This window comes from Apodemus sylvaticus, chromosome 2 (assembly GCF_947179515.1).
Source record: "Apodemus sylvaticus chromosome 2, mApoSyl1.1, whole genome shotgun sequence".
In the NCBI taxonomy this organism is placed as follows: Eukaryota; Metazoa; Chordata; class Mammalia; order Rodentia; family Muridae; genus Apodemus; species Apodemus sylvaticus.
In genome coordinates this window covers 152,121,840-152,138,621 of record NC_067473.1, presented here as the reverse complement: position 1 = coordinate 152,138,621, position 16,782 = coordinate 152,121,840, and the positions used below count along the sequence as shown (strand labels likewise).

Sequence of the window (16,782 nt, the reverse complement as noted above, 5' to 3'; positions counted from 1 at the left end):
AGAGCGCCTTCGAATATCCTGATGATGATTAGGTTTCCTTGGGTCACAGAGTCCATATCTTAACTCGCATCTTCTTTCAGTCCCATATCCCTCATCACACACCCCACATACTATCCCACATAACCCCAAATGGGTGAGTACGTAAGGGACCAGCTCTCTGGCCCCACCTCTCCCCTTCCCACAACCTCTAGGGGGCGGGGCTCACCTGCATCTGGGGGCGGGACCAAAGGCGTGGGCGAGACAGGTAGGGTGTAAGGTAAGGCTCGGAGCTGAGAGAAAGCGCCCGAACTGCAGCTAGCCAGCGCAGGGGCCGGCGGGCTACTAGGAGAGCCTCCTAGGTAGAGTGCAGGAGTGAGAAAGAAGAGAGGGAGGGAGGTGGCGGGCCTGCGACGAGGAGAGGCGTGGAGCGGACACTTGGGGAGGAGGAGCTCGGCTCCGCGGCCGGAGAAAGACCTGTGAGGCACCCGCGCAGCCCAGGATCACCCCAGCGCGCCGAGCATGAGCGGGCGGCTGACTGGAGAGCGACCCGGGGAGACTGGCTGTGCGCCGCGCTGAGCGGCGGAGCCGGGCCGGGGCGACCGGTGGGTAGCCGGTGTGGGGCGGCCGGCCGGGCGAAGCGCCATGGGAAGCCCCCGCGCCGCGTTGCTGATGCTGCTCCTGCGCCCGATCAAGCTGCTGAGGAGGCGCTTCCGGCTACTGCTGCTGCTCGCCGTGGTATCCGTGGGACTCTGGACTCTGTATCTGGAGCTGGTGGCGTCGGCCCAGGCCGGCGGGAACCCCCTGAACCACAGTAAGTAGCGCTGGGGGGCGAGGAGGTGGTGGAGGTGGGCGGGCGCTCCGGGCGGGGACCCGCCTCTCCGAGCCGATTCCAGGTACCGGCGCCGCCCGCGCTTTCCCGGGGACCTGGGCTTGTCGGGCCCGCCATGGGTCGCAGATCTTGGCCTGCCCACCCAGGGCAGAGTGGAGCTGGGACACTCGGGACATCCGGAGCGCTGGTGGAGGATTGGGGTGCCTTACACCGTACGGGAGCCACAGCCTCGCGCACAGAGAAACGCGCTGTTTGCGAGCGCGGGCTCCGGGGCTGCGGCGCACTCGGACTACCCTGCGGTCGGCGCCTCCCCAACTTTGCCCCCCGGCTTGCTGGTGCGGTTGGAGTTTCTTCTCAAATAGTCCCTCCGAGAGAGACGCCTGGCCTTCCCGCCTTGCGTGCACCTCAGTTTCCAAGTGTCCCACCTCCTGAATGCTTCGTTCTCTGCTCGTCCAGACCGCCTCCTCCAGTGCTTTCACACTCCCCGCAATACCCGCGGATCTAACAAACTCCCCAGACCCCGCCCAAGGCGACCCTGCCTTGAGTGAATTCCTACTTGTATTTTTATTTCATCAAAGCACTTAAGTTTTTGCTTAGGAAAAACGGGAGGAAATGGCCTTTTCCCTCTTCATCGGACATGATTATTATCCACAGTGACTTTCAATATACTTTTGATAGACCTAATAAAATTAAAAGTCATCTAGTAGCCAGAAAGGAGTGAAGTTTCCAGAAGGGTCAGGTGCCCTTCTCCAGCCTTGAAGGGGGAGGGGGGCAGTTCTCCTTCACTTTCTCACTGGGTTTCACTTTCCTGTTTTAAGAAACTCAAAGACCCCCTCCTGGTAGATTTTTTTGGTCAACAGTTTTTCTTCTAGCTGGATGTGGTGGTTTGTCTTTCGTGGCCCAGAAGAAGAACTTATTGTCCTAGTCAGTAACTAAGGAGGACCAGTTTGGAGATGTATGCTTCTAGCCCTACCCCTCTGTGGCTGTGAACATAATTCTGACTGTAAACTAGGAGACTGGCAGTCACAAGGGATCAAGCTACAGGCTGCAGCTAGACATCAAGAGGCAAGAGGAATCTGGCCTACATGATCTCCAGGGTCCCTCTCAGTTGGGATATGGAGAGTGTATGGTTTCTGCCACTTGAACATTTCCAACGTGAGAGAGAGAGCCCCTACCTGGGGAAGTCTGAAGACAGTTGCACTCAGCATGTAGTCTTAACAAAGAAGTTTTCCTTGCCCAGACCCCATTCTTTCTCCTTGGGTTTTGTTTAGGTGGCTGAACTTTCTTGGGAGTGTGTAAGGGTGGGAAGTGTGGATTCGTCTCCTCCTTGGAACACCCTTTGCCAGCAGGGTTAGTGAGATAGTCTGCATAAATTAGACAGGCGAGCAGTCACTTTGTGATCCTGCGGTCAGTGGCCTGCCTTTGCTGCTCTTCCTGTCCTCTGCCACAGGTGTGCTTTCTCTTCTGAGACCAGCAGGCAGCCATAAGAGGCTGCCCTCTGGCTCCCAGCCTCTGGGTCCTACTATCTTCTTCATACCAGACTTGTGGACTTTTAAGTTTTTATTTAAAAAATTATTTCTTTTTCCAAACTGACCCTTCTCCAGAAAATATGTTCCCAGCGTCTTATTCCAAATGACTTAGTGTTCCTTGCGGTTTCTGTCTTTCTTTCTGAGACAGCCACTTACTCCGTATCCCAGGCTGCAGCAACTCGCAGGCTGGGCTTGATTTCAAAATCTTCCTTCCTCAGTCTCCTGAGTGCAGGAGAATTATGGGGAATGGCACATAGCCTGTCTTCCTTGTGATGTCTGTCTGTCTGTCTGTCAAGATAGTGTTTTTCTGTGTACCCCTGACTGTCCTGGAACTCACCCTATAAACCATGCTGGCCTTGAACTAAGAGATCCACCTGTCTTTGCCTCTCAAGTGCTGGGATTAAAAGTGTGCACCATGTCCAGTTTTGCTTGTGATTTCTAATAAGAGCCTAAAGATCACTGAAGATCACAGTTTCCTCTTCTTACATTCCTAGGACCTGAGGTCTATCCACTGTGAAATGTGTCCTGATCTTGCCTGATTTCCTTATGGGGTGAGATCTAGAGTGTGGTTGTATTTGTTCCCATTAATTTTTTTCTTTTCTTTTTCTTTCTTTTCTTTTCTTTTTTCTTTTTTTCTTTTTCTTTTCTTTTTGGCTTTTTTTTTTTCAGAACAAGGTTTTTCTGTTTATTTCTGGCTGTCCTGGAACTCTGTAGACAGTCTGGCCATGAGCTCAGAGACCTGCCTGCTTCTGTCTCCCAAGTGCCTGTACCACCACCTCTTACCCATCACCTGGCTTTGTTCTTTTTTGTCCTTAAGAAGCCAGATGTTTTGCATCAAAATTCCCTCTTGTGCTGTGTCAGAGCTAGTCCTCAGGGGAGGGAGGACAGAAGCTGGGCTGGAGAGGTGGGAAGGGGATTGTAGTGCTCCTTGGTCCACACCCTGCATACCAACCGCTGCCAGTGTAGTAAAAGCTACTCCTCCCAGGACTGTTCCCCAGGACCTGACCACAGCAACCAGAACCCCAGGCTGGCCGTTTCCCAATGAGCCACCCTGCCACTTTCTAGCAATCTCTGCCAACTCAGTCCACCACCCGCCTTCCTGTCATCTGTGGGGCTGGCTTCCATTGCCCAGAACCTGTCATTTGCTTGTCCCCATGTGAGGGTATATTGGTTTAGCACTGCAAAAGTGTACAGAGAATGGCAGTGGCAAACTCTAGGGTGGCAAAGTAATGACAGGGCACTACACTTCCTGCTCCATCTTCACGAAATAACCTCGTAGTTTAAGATATGGATGGTGTGCAATTTGGACTCCATATGCAGAAAAAGATATAGCCACAATTGGGATCGCTTTAAAGGAAAACAACTATAATCATTAACAAATAGAAAAGGGTCCCTGGGCTGAAAGAATTACAGCCATTCACTCAGTTGTCTGTTTAATACATAGCTCAAGCAAAGCACTGTGCTAGGTCATTTTATTAATCTATTTATTTATTTATTTTATTTCCAGACAGGGTTTCTCCATGTAGCCCTGGAACTAGCTCTGTAGACCAGGCTGGCCTTGAATTCACTGAGATTCACCTGCCTTTGTCTCTTGAATGTTGGGATTAAAAGTGTGTGCCACCACTGCCTGGCTGTGCTGGGTCATTTAGATATGATGACCAAGATATGGTATCTTAATTACCATTGTTGTGATGAAACATCGTGACTATAAGTAAACTGGGGACGAAAGGGTTTATTTGGCTTAGACTTCTAAGTCAATCACTAATTAAGAAAATGCCGGGGGCTGGAGAGATGGCTCAGCAGGTAAGAGCACCGACTGCTCTTCCAAAGGTCCTAAGTTCGGATCCCAGCACCCACATGGTGGCTCACAACCATCCCTAAAGAGATTTGACGCCCTCTTCTGGGGTCTGAAAACAGCTACAGTGTACTTACATATAATAAACAAATAAATCTTAAAAAAAAAAAAGAAAAGAAAAGAAAATGCCCCTGGAGAGATGGCACACCAGAAGAGGACATCTGATCTCATTACAGATGGTTGTGAGCCACCATGTGGTTGCTGGGAATTGAACTCAGGACCTCTGGAAGAGCAGTCAGTGCTCTTAACCACTGAGCCATCTCTTCTACCCAACATTAAGTTTTCAGAAGTAGAAAGTTAGATGTTGTCAGGCAGTGGTGGCGCATACCTTTAATCCCAGCACTTGGGAGGCAGAGGCAGGCGGATTTCTGAGTTCAAGGCCAGCCTGGTCTACAGAGTGAGTTCCAGGACAGCCAGGGCTATACAGAGAAACCCTGTTTCAAAAAACAAACAAACAAACAAACAAACAAAAAGAAAGTTAGATGTTGCTGTGATATTTCTGGAAATGGGACACAGCTTTCAAGTAATTTCATAGAAGTGGAGACATTTGGGGAGAGGGTGAGGAGTTGGTAAGATTCTGATGACTTGAGGCTGGAGAGAGGGCTCAGTGGTTAAAGGCCCTTGCTGCTCTTGCAGAGGACCTAGGTCTGGTTCCCAGCACCAACATGAGGGCTCATAATGATTTTCGTTTTGGTGCTACAGGATCTAGCACCTCTTTTGGCCTCTACCAGCATGGCACGCACATGGCGTGCTTACCTTGACGCAGACAACATGCACATAGTTAAAAAATGATGGACTGAGGCTGGGGGTGTGGCTCAGTTGGTAGAGTGCTTGCCCAGTGTGCACGAAGCTCTGGGTTTGATCCTCCGGACCATATAAAGCCAGATGTGGTTCATGCCTGTCATCATAGCTATTCATCCAGTGCAGATGGAGGGAGGAGGATCAGAACTTCAAGGGCGATGCTATATACGAACCCTCTTTAAGACCAGCCTATGCTACGTGAGACTCTGCCTTCAGACAGACAAATGGAAGTGGGGGAAGAGGAGGCTCTAATGGAGGGCAGAAAAAAGGCAGCAAAGACCGAGTTGGGGAAAAGTTAGTACTTGGGAATACGGATCAGCTGAGTGGTAAGACAGAGGGTATGTAGGTAAACGAAGGATGAGGATCCTGTGAAACACTGTTGGGCCACTGAGCTACATCCCAGCTCTTGTGCAAGACTCTGAATAACAACTGGAAAAGAAAAAATAGGTATAAGTTTTAGGGTAGGATAACATTGTTGTGTTGGACAGGCAGGGGCCATTGCAAATCTGTTCAATAATACTTTGAGGATGGGAGTGGTGTTGGGACAGGCTCTTGAGAGCTCCCCATACGAATCCTTAAGTTGCTGGATGGCGAAAGCTGCTCTGGGTGGGTCATCATAGTAGTGGTGGTGCTCAGAGGACCCCTGGTGGCATTGCATTCAGACATGCGCTGAAGTATTTCAGGATTCTAATAACCACTGTGTACTGGATGACTAGCAGCCCAGGGAACCCACTGTTAAGGGTTCTCCGGTCAGTTAGGTTTTAGCAAGTTCTATTTATAGTGGAGTTGTGGTGGTACACGCCTTTAATCTCAGCACTCGAGAGGCAGTGGCAGTTGGACAGGTGGATCTCTGAGTTTGAGGCCCGCCTGGTCTACAGAGTAAATTTCAGGACAGCCAGGGCTACATAGAAAAACCCTGTCTTGAAAACAAAACAAAACAAAAACCAACCAATCAAGAAACAAAAACCAAGTTATAGCCATTTATTCATATCGAATCAGGTAAGGCTTTGCCTGAATGCAAAGTTTGTACTAAACTGGTTTCTAGGGTCCTTGTTATATAACGGACTTACAGTTGGGGTCTAGAGTTGAAGCCAAGAGGTGACATTTGGTACAAAGCCAGCACAGAGAGATAGTGTCCATAGTATATAGTGGTCATGTTGCTAACCAAGCACTGGGTTACACTGAACCAGTGTAACACTGAACACTGAACACAGAAGTACTCTCACACCTAGGAAATTGTCTTTGCTGCCTCTTTGACCTGCCCTGTATTTCTAGCTGGCCCTTGTGATTGGCTTGAGGACACTAAGGGGAGCGACACCCAGTGATGTCAAGCAGACCAGATTACCACAGCCATTCTACTTGTAACCGGGGACAGAGCGGTAACCTGAGAAGCACACACACACACACACACACACACACACACACAGCAGAGGTGTGGGCAAAGGAGCAGTGGTATGGCTTGGAGAATTTCACAGCAGAGGAGAGCTCAGTATGGCGCTGCTCCTGCTGTCTGACACCCTGTTCCTTCCCTAGGAAGCACTGCCTCTTTTTCTTGTGCCCTGGTTGCTTCTTTGTACTTTGACATTTGTATGTCGCCTGGCTACTGTGGGTCCCTTTAAATTAGTCCTCAGTTCTGGGCACATATTAGATGCTTGCTTAAACACCTTAGGTAACCAGTTCTGGAGACATGGCTCAGCGGTGAAGAGCACTGACTGCTCTTCCAGAGGACCCAGGTTCAATTCCCAGCACCCACATGGAGGTTCACATTGACTGTAACTCCAGTTCCAGGGGACTGACATCCTCACACAGACATATAGGCAGGCAAAACACCAAATGCACATAAAAAAAAGTAATAAGTTTTTTAAAATACCTCTGGTAACCATTGGGCTGTTCCAGCTTTCAAAGCACCTAGTAATTTCTATTAGCAGGTAGTAATTTATCAATGACCAACTCAAGAATAAAATCCAAGAAATTTTGTTCTGTGTACCATCATTTACATAATCTCTGATGCCTTCAAATATGAATGTCAAAGATAAGAATCTCCAATGCCTTTGAATATGAATGTCAAAGATAAGAAACCCTCTTTGTCATTGGATGTGAATGCCAAAGATAAGAATTAAGCCTTCTGGAGCTGGAGAGAGGGTTGAGTATATAGCCCTTGTTGGGTAACTCACATAATGCCTGTAACTCAGGCCTCTGAGTACATCTGGACTCACTGTGCACATACACATATACACATAATTAAAAACTCTTAAAAAGAATTGTGCTGTTTGTGAGTGTTGGTGTCTGACAGGAGGAGACCGTGCCCTCGTGTCTGCCCTCCATCTGGCCTCTGTTGTGCCTGTTCTGATGGAGCCAGTGGGTATCTTAGCAAGACATCCCTCTGTTCCCCACCCAGGGATTCTTTTGTTTTGTTTTGTTTTTTGGATTTGGTCTTTCGAGACAGGGTTTCTCTGTATAGCACTGGCTGTCCTGGAACTCACTCTGTAGACCAGGCTGGCCTCGAACTCAGAAATCTGCCTGCCTCTGCCTCCCAGAGTGCTGGGATTACAGGCGTGCACCACCACTGCCCAGCTCCACCCAGGGATTCTTAATCTAAGCTTGGTGGCACCAGAGCTGCCGGATGCTCCATCCTCGGAGTTGCTCTGGGTACGATTCTCCTGCTTTCCAGTACAAGGTCTTCAGCACTAACTGCCTCTGTGCTGGTTCGCTTGGGGGCTGGAAGGTGCACTGCAGTAATTTTCCAGGCCACAGAGTCTGGCCTGGCCCTCTAGTGCTGAGCTTTATGGAGCAGAGCAGAGCAGCCGCCGTGGAGTTTGCTTTGGAAGGGGGCCTGGAGGCTGTTCTTGGAGTTGTTGCGCAGTCTAGTGCCTACCCACTTCCACCAGTCTCATACCCCTCCCCCTTAAGAAACTTTCCACTAGTGCTTTTTCTTGTATCCCAAGATGATGAGATCTAAACCAGGCCAGCCATACATCTAAGCCGTGATGCAGTCTTTCCTTTGACCTTTTGCTCTGCCTAATTGATAGATTTATAGATTAACTAATACAAAAGAGTACTGCTGGGGCAGAGAGGCCTGGCTGGGTCTGTAAAGGGTGTCAGACGGAATGAAGAGATTGTGTACTCTGAGCAAAGCATGATGGGGCTTTAATTGATGATACTCATAGGTTTTGCTTTTCTTTCTCTCCTTTTTGACAGGGTTTCCTGTGTCCCAGGCTAGCCTCCAATTCCTGATGTAGCCAATGATAACCTTAAGCCTCTGATGCCTTTGCCTTTACTTCCTGAGTGAATCTGATACCTGGGCTCAGGGACACGCCCTGCCACACCTGGCTCTCTCATGTGGTGTGGAGGATGAGCCAGGGCTTCCCACGTTAGACAGCACTCTGGCTCAGGCTCCTCAAAGGTTGGACGGATTCATTAGATAAACAAAAATGATTATGTTAATTAATTATTTTGGCCATCCTGGAATTTGACTTTGTACCATTATACCTAAATTCATGGTATGCAGAGCAAGTTTCAGGACAGCCAAAACTATACATAGAAATCCTGTCGTAAAAAAAAACAAAGGGCAGTGGTGGCACACACCTGTAATCCCAGCACTCTGGGAGGCAGAGACAGGCTGATTTCTGAGTTCGAGGCCAGCCTGGTCTACAAAGTGAGTTCAGGACAGCCAGGGCTATACAGAGAAACCCTGTCTCGGGGAAAAAAACAAAAAACAAAAACAAAAAAACCAAAGCAAAAATATTCTGCCTGCCCGCCTACCTACCTGCCTATCTCTCTACCTATTTACCTACCTATCATCTATCTATCTATCTATCTATCTATCCATCTATCTATCCATCTATCTATGTATCATCTATTTACTGAGACAGTTTCACTTTGCAGCTTTGGCTGATCTGGAACTCTTTATGTAGACCAGGCTGGCCTTGAACTCACAGAGATTCATCTGCCTCTGCCTCCCAAGTCCTGGGTTAAAGGCACGCACATGTGCCACCATGCCCAGTTTTTCCTTATTATTTTCTCTATGTATGTTTGTGTGTATGTTCCTGGATGCCATGCCCCACTGGAACTGGAGTCACAGGTCCAGGCTAGCTGCCTGGTAGGTAGGTGCTAGGAATCCAGCCTAGATCCTTGGCAAGAGCCGTATACATGCTGTTAACTACGGAGCCATTCTCCAGCTCTTGTTTTTTTTTTTTTTTTTTTAAAAAATCCTTTTGATGTAATGTATAGATACACAGAGACAGACAGGTAGGCACACAGGCATCCACAAACATGGGGAGGTGATGTTCTGTAAGTATATAGCTTGATAAACATGTATCTGGGTAGCCAACCATGATGAAGAAACACTAATTCTATAAGACCCCTTGGGATTCTCTTTGAATCACTGGCACCAGCATGGATAAATTAATCTATGCTGGCCTAAATTAAGATGACTTTTTTATATGTCACAAATGTACTCATACAGTATGTGATTTATTATACTAGTTTTATACACACACACATACACACACACACACAGAGGTTTTCTTGAGTATATACAAACTCACTGTATACCTGAAGTTAACCTTGATTTCCTGATCTTGCCTCTACCTCCCAGGTACTAATATTACTAGAGTGTGCCATAACACTTTGACTTTAACATTCTCCTAATGACTCTAAAAATAATGAATCTTCCTTGTCCTGATGACAGCTTATAGCTGAACCATGTTAGGCTGCAGAGACATAGGCACTCTGGCATAATTGATGTAACAATAGTTTTAGGTTTTATTAGCTGTCCTGGTTTCTCCCTTTGTGTGGGTATTAGAAAGCCTTAGAATTTCATTCTTTCTTCCCATGGAGAAATGTGTAAGGGATTTTCTGATTTGTAGTCTGCCTCCTCCCCTCTCTTCCCCCTCCCTTCCTCCCTTTATTCTTTCCCCCCCTCCCTTCTTTCCTTTGTACCTTCATAGTGTTAGGGATGGAACCCAGAACCTCATGTTTGTTATGCAAGAGTTCTACTCCCGAGCTGTGCTCCCAACTGCAGATCTGCATGTCTCTATTACTTTTATGCCTATACCAATTTCTCTTTTGTGTCCTGCAGCTACTCCTGGTCTATATCATCTTAACAGCCTGTGGTTCTTATAAGCCACTTAACTTAATCAAGGCATAAAAGAAATCAATAAAGGTACTTCAGTATACATAGAAGCACTTTAAAAATTGCCTCTGGTCCGCTACTCTGATTGAGAGACTATTACAAAGAAACTGCAAAATAGGTAAATGAAGTAAAACAGGCTGGCCAGTGTATAGAGAAGATTCTGGATTTAAAAACACAAACATCTAGAAAATTATTTCTGTTTAAAAAAAAAAAAGGCCAATTGGAAATTTGAATGTCATCCAAAAATAAACTCTCACCTTTCTGTCCCAAAAGACTATTAAAAATATAGGATTTACTGGCAGACCTGGGGCCTGAGCCACTGTTGTTGCAAAGTAATATAAACAAGGCAAATTCAGTAAAGCTTGGGGACTTCCCAACACTGCTGGTCACACAGTCCAGCCAGCAAGGCTAGAAAACTCGTTTGTCACATGGGCACCAAAGACCTGAGAGAGTCAGAGCTCGTGGGTGTGGTGTCTACTGCCCAGCCCATGGACATCAGAGGTCCCTCCCCTTTATGAACTGTTGAGGAAATAGATCAGGGAAGAGACTTTGCTCTCCTCTTCCTCCAACTGACATTTTCGTTTTCTTTCTGAGCTGGTCTTTCCACACAGCTCATGCTGGCTTTGAACCTGTCTTCTGCTTCCATCTTCTGAGTGTGGCGATTTTAGGTTTGTGTCATAATATCATTATATCTAGCTTATCCCCCTCCCCCCCTTTAGGGTGCTCACTCTATAGCCCAGGCTTGCCTTGAACCCACAGAGATTGCGCGCCACGATGCTTGGCCTCCATTTCTTTTAAACGGTGTTTTTGTGTCACCTAGCAGAGGGCATGCGGTGTTCTGCTTTATAGCAGGTAAATGGCGCTTTGTAAAATAAGGCCCTTAGAAGAGGCTGTCATGGGAAAGGGGGGAGAAAAGATACCCGCTGTGGTACTGCACTTCCCTGCATGTGGGAGGCTGAGGCCAGTGGATCTCTGCGAGTTCGAGGTCAGCCTGGTCTACATAGCAAGTACCAGGCCAGCCAGGGTCACACAGTGAGACCTCGTCTCAAAAGAGGGGGTGCAGTACGGAGGGATGGCAGTTCAGAGCACTGTCACTCTTCCAGAGGACCTGTGTTCAATTCCCAGCACACACATGACAGTTCATGACGGTCTATCACTCCAGTGGCAGGGCTTCTGACACTTTCCATAGACATGCATGCAGGAAAAACACCAATGCTCATAAAATAAAAATAAAGATGAAAGGAAGGGAAGGGAGAGGGGGAGGGGGAGGGCAGGTATAGAGAAAGGACTTTCAAGAGATTTTCTATATAAGCACCCGGGAAATTGAATAATGTGTTTTTCAGTTCTCAATTTGTAAATCTTGAATAGTAACTGAGATGACTCATTCTAAAACTTAAGGGAAAATGTCTGTGGAACATTTCCTTTTATTTATTTTTTTTATTTTTTTTATTTTTTGTAGAGAGCCGAATGGAATAAAGTCTTGATAGTTCCTGGAAAATGTGGAATTTGAAGGCAAGGCAGGGTTTTTAATCCCAGTTCTGTTACTCACCAATTTAAGACCTCACTTAAGGTAATTCCTTTCCTAGCCTCTGATGCCTCATCTAGGTCAGAGGTCATTCTGTTGCTTGGTGTAGAGCTTTCCGCCTTACAGTGAGGTTAATGAGTCTGTCACATCAGGTGACTAAGCAGCTGACAAGGATTGTTGGGCTCCCCCACCTCTTCCTCTTTGAGGTTTCCAGGCTGGACCAGATGGAGAATGTTTCCAGGCTGGACCAGATGGAGAAAGCCCAGGCAGGCAAGGGGGAATAGGTGTATTCCCCGACTGGCGACTGGCGCTGTGGACAGTGCCCCTTCAGGTTAGCCTGTGCCGACCCCGTGCCTGGCTCCAAGCATTCGCCCTGCCCGCGGCGGCCGCTGCCCGCTCCTGGAAGCACGATCTCCAGCCAGTCTTTTCCTTCATGATGTCAACACCGAGGAGTCTTTCCATCCTTGCCATAGGGGCACATTTGCATCTGCATCGTGTTGGGAGGTAGTCCTGCATTCAGAGACTTGCAGAGTCGGAGGGCGAGCTGTTTGGTTGCAGTAGGACAGGGAGGAGCACTGGTTGGGACACCGCAGCCTGTTATTACACTGCTCTGGACTGCATGCTGAGGACGGAGCGCAGTGAGGGGCAGGAGCTTGCACAATAATCTTAAGTTGTAGCATGGTGACGCATGCCTTTACTGTCACTCAGGCAGAGGTGGGAGGATCCTTCTGAGTTCGAGGTCAGCTTGATCCACCCAAAATGAGATACAGGTCTGGCAAGGTACATAGAGCCTGCCTGAAACAAACAATTAAAGAAAAAAAATAAATCTTAGCTTTAGCTCGCTATGGGTAATAGATTAGATAAAACGAATTTATTTTTAATGATTAAAAAAAGGAAAATAAAAAATTAGAAGGAACAGTATTAATTCTTTTTCTTGTTGCTATGACATAAAGAAAGCTATCAAAGGTAACTTAAGGAAATAAGGTGGCTAACTTTTGGTTGCCAGTGTGACACACCTGAGAGAGGAACCTTTAATTCATGAACTGCTTCTGTTGGCTCTCAGCAGCCATGTCTGTGGGAATTATCTTGCTTGCTGGTTGAAGTGGGAGGCGGGATCATCCGGGTCAGGTGAGCCTGGGCTGTGTCTGAAACCAGAGGGCGCGAGCCGGGTAAGCGGTGCTCCTGCGTGATCTCAGCGTCTCTGCTCCACTTCCGGCCTCCACGGCTTCCTTGCATGAGGGACTGTGACCTGTTGCTTATGGCCCCAGTGTTTATCACAGCAACATGAAGGTAACTAGGCTAGGCAGGAAGGGTTTATTTTGGCTAATAGCTTGGGGTCCAGTCCCTCGTGCCGGAGAAGCCGGGGTGGCAGGGCCACGGAAGTCTGTGTTCCCACTCAGGGAGCTCAGAGAAATGAACGCTGTGCACGCGCTTCCTCGCCTCTGTTCATTTTGGACCAGCGCGTGAAAAGGGGGCCATCTGGGTCTTTTCTCCTCAGTCAGACTCCGGAAACACTTCCATACCATTCACAGGTATAACTGAGTCAATTTGACCATTAAAATGAGGTAATAGATTTTAACTAAAGTCATATAAAAATACAAAGTCATATAAAAAAAATTGAAGGCTTTAGCTTCATCCTGTTTGGAAATAGGTCTGGAACTCTTCTATGTCACTCAGAGCTGAGGACACACACACACACAGGTATAATATTCTGGTTATAGTCTTGAAGACTCAATTGCCTAAACTCTTAGTGGTGGAGTTTTCCCAGGGCCTCTGGCGGAGGTCATCTTTAACATGGTCTCAACACAAGCAGTTGCCAAAGGTCTCTCTCTCTCTCTCTCTCTCTCTCTCTCTCTCTCTCTGAGATCCTCTTACAAAGTACCTTCCTCCTCTCCCTTCTAACTTGTCTGCCAACCGGAGTTCACAGAGCTCTGTGGCCTGCTCACACACCCTCCTCATGTAGCCGCTCATCCGGTGGCTAGGCCACTGCTGGGTCCACGATTAGCAGAGGAGCTTCCTCCAGGACCAGAGACAAAGCCCAGAGCTCCATCTCGGGTCTCTGTAGGAGAAGGGAGACAGGGATGGGAGGACAGCCCAGTGACTGACTTCCAGCAGTAGCAGTGACAATTATAACAGGGAGGAAGACGAGGGAGGACCCAAGCAGGGGACTTTTTCCTCTCTCTCTTTCATTCTAGTGACTTTTTTTCCCCTTGTCTATAAGGTTTTCAGTGTATAAGTTTTATTTGATTCTTCTTCAACAATTTTAGATCCCTTTAAGATACTATATCAATAGCCGGACAGTGGTGGTGCACACCTGTAATCCCAGCACTCTGGGAGACAGAGGCAGGCGGATTTCTGAGTTTGAGGCCAGCCTGGTCTACAGAGTGAGTTCTAGGACAGCCAGGGCTACACAAAGAAACCCTGTCTCAAAACAAAACAAAACAAACAAACAAAAAAAAAAACAAAAAACAAAAAAAACCCAAAAAACCAAAAAAAAAAGATACTATATCAATTATATGCTTTTGACAATTTCAAACAGGTTATAATCTGATATTGTTGATTGCCTCCTGTGTTGGCTTGCTCTGATTGCTACACCTTTTTTTGGGGGGGGGTCCTTATTTTTTTTTATCATTATGAAGGGCTTAGTTGTGTCCATTTTTTTTTAAAAACTAGCAATATTGCAATATTATAATATTGCACGTATATAGTATTGTAAGGATTCTGGTGTATCTTTCCAAAGAAACTGGCTTAAACGTCTTTTTAAGAATTTTTTGTTTGCTTTTATTTTTCAAGAAAAACTCACATAGATAGGGATTCTTTGTATAGCTTGTCTTGGAACTTGCTTTGTAGACCAGGCTGGCCTCAAATTCCCAGATCTACCTGCCTCTGCTTTCTGAGTGCTAGGATTAAAGGTGTGCGCTGTAGCAGCACAAACTCTATTAGGTAAGAGTTGTGAGATATGAAAGTCTCCTTTTAAAAAATCTACTAATTTCTATTTCAATCCTTCAGACATTTATTGAACTTTCGTATGTTCCAGGAACTATGACTGTACATAGATAAAGCAGTTGGAGGTTTATTAGGTGGCTTGTGACAGACACTCTGATCTGGTTATGACAGCACATGTATAATGCCAGCGCTCAGGAAACAGACGGGTTGCTGCAAATCTGAGGCCAGCTTTGCACATGTGGTATGAATTCCCCCTCTTACCCAAGATATCAGTGTGTAACCCTGGCTGTCCTGGAACTCATCACATAGCTTAGGCTGGCCTCAAACTCACAGAAATCTGTCTACTCTGCCTCCACCGTGTCTAACTACAACCTTGTCTTAAAAGAGATAGCCCAGTGTGTGGCATGGGCCCTGTGTTGTAGCCCTCGGTAGGCAGAGGTGTGTGGATCTCTGTGAGTTCCAGGTCAGCTAGGGTGACAAAGTCAGACATTGTCTTAAATGAATGTATGAATGAATGAATGAATGACCTCCTCAAGCCCAGACCGCCTCAAAGGATGACTCCAAGGGTAGATACGGGGTGTCTAGCTTGGCAGGGAGGTGGACAACAGCTGAGTCATCTCAAGAAAAGATGTGAAACTTGTGTAGTAAAGGAGAAACTACGAGGTTATGGGCTTCAGACATGACTCTCTGGCTCCATTCTGTCCTGACCATTTTAATTAAGAGATGCTGTATCAGTCCAGTATCTCAAAAGTGTTCTTGTGAGAAGGAAGTGCTTCATTTCTTCTCGTATCGCTGGGATTTGTGAAGTACCAGGCAATGTCCTCCGCGTTGAGGGCACAGTATGGGTCATGAAATTTAAGAGGGGTTTTTCCCCCCTTTGTAGACCCCGGGTTTCTGGTGAGGAAAGGGCCACAAATAATCATGCCAGCAAACAGGGAAGGATTTTAGATGGTGATACATTCTGGGAGGAGGAATGTGGCAGCAGCCCAAAGTGACTTCCTGGAGGTAAGAGGCTTCCCAAGAGGTGACATTTTGAAAACAGGTGTCTTAGCGGTACAGGATGTGATTAAGCACCCGATGAATGTCAAGATTATAAGGCCTTTAGTGATCCAGAAAGAGAGCCTGGTGGAGATAAAAAGAACAGCGTGGCTGCTGCTTCCCAGCGCCCTTTCTGCCCTTCCTGCTGTCAGTCCTGGAGGTTTTCCCTTTCACCTCCTGGTGGGAGGAGCCAGCGGCTGCCTCTGAGCTCCCACTCAGGGTTATTCTGGACCTGGACAGAGACCCGCAGTAGTATAAACCTGGATCCCCAAACAAGTAAGGCTGGGCTTGGGTTCTTCCTCGCTGCTGAAAGTCTGGCTGGAATTAACCTCTGCTCCCCAGTTCCTCACAAGCAGGTTTTTTTATTCCTCCATTAGAGCACTTATCAAGGTCTGCTTGCATCAGAGTTATTTCTGTCTGGGTTTGTCTTTCCCCAAGAGATTGTGAATTTCTAGAGTGATGGACTTGGGCATTGCCCCCCACATAGCTCTCTGGTACAGAGATTTTTAACACTTTGTGGATTGTGTATACCTCTAAGAATCCCATGGTGAAACTATAGGTCCTTCCTCCAGAAGTTTGTTCACCCCTTAGATAGTTCCCATAATATTTTGGGGACTTATTTAGTCCCCTGACCCCTATCCCGGAATCCTTAAGCAATAATTCCCTGAGTGTTTTCCCCAATGCTCTGAGAAGCTTTCAGGGGCTGATTGATGAGATCTTCCCGCTTAGTTGCAGAGGATGGATGTCAGGTGGAAGCAAAGAAGCCAGAAAGCGCGCCTCTGTGACAGGGAGTGTGTAAACCAGATGCCCCACCCAGCGGCGACCGTTCAGAGAGTGGTCGCTATCAAGCCTTGGGCTAGCCTTCTCTCACAGCGTTGCCACGGCTCACGCTGTTCTGCTATCATCCCCTCTGCTTGCTTTTTAATTTCCGCCCACCCTCTGATCTCTCTCCTCTCTCCTCAGCCTTCTTCATTTCAGAATCAGCCAACCTCATCCTCTTTGGAACTTTGTTGCAGTGAAGTTGTGTGAAGCTTGTCACCTGTGTCTGTCCCCTCAGCTGCCTGAGATGCTCTGTTAGGGCAGTTCATAGCACTGTTCCAGAAACATTGGCCAACTACCTGAAGAGGCAGCCTGTCGCCTTAGATT

The 16,782-nt window shown here is 47.3% G+C and overlaps 1 protein-coding gene across 2 annotated transcripts in view; it reads left to right on the top strand.

Moving 5' to 3' along the window:
• Positions 1 to 399: 399 nt before the first annotated feature.
• B4galnt3 (beta-1,4-N-acetyl-galactosaminyltransferase 3) overlaps positions 400 to 16,782 on the top strand; it is a 102,242-nt gene continuing 85,859 nt past the window's right edge. For both annotated transcript variants that reach the window (XM_052174732.1, XM_052174731.1), the window contains exon 1: positions 400 to 790. In XM_052174732.1, coding sequence (XP_052030692.1) covers positions 622 to 790 — 169 coding nt within the window. In that variant the 5' untranslated portion in view covers positions 400 to 621. The remainder of the gene's footprint in view (positions 791 to 16,782) is intronic.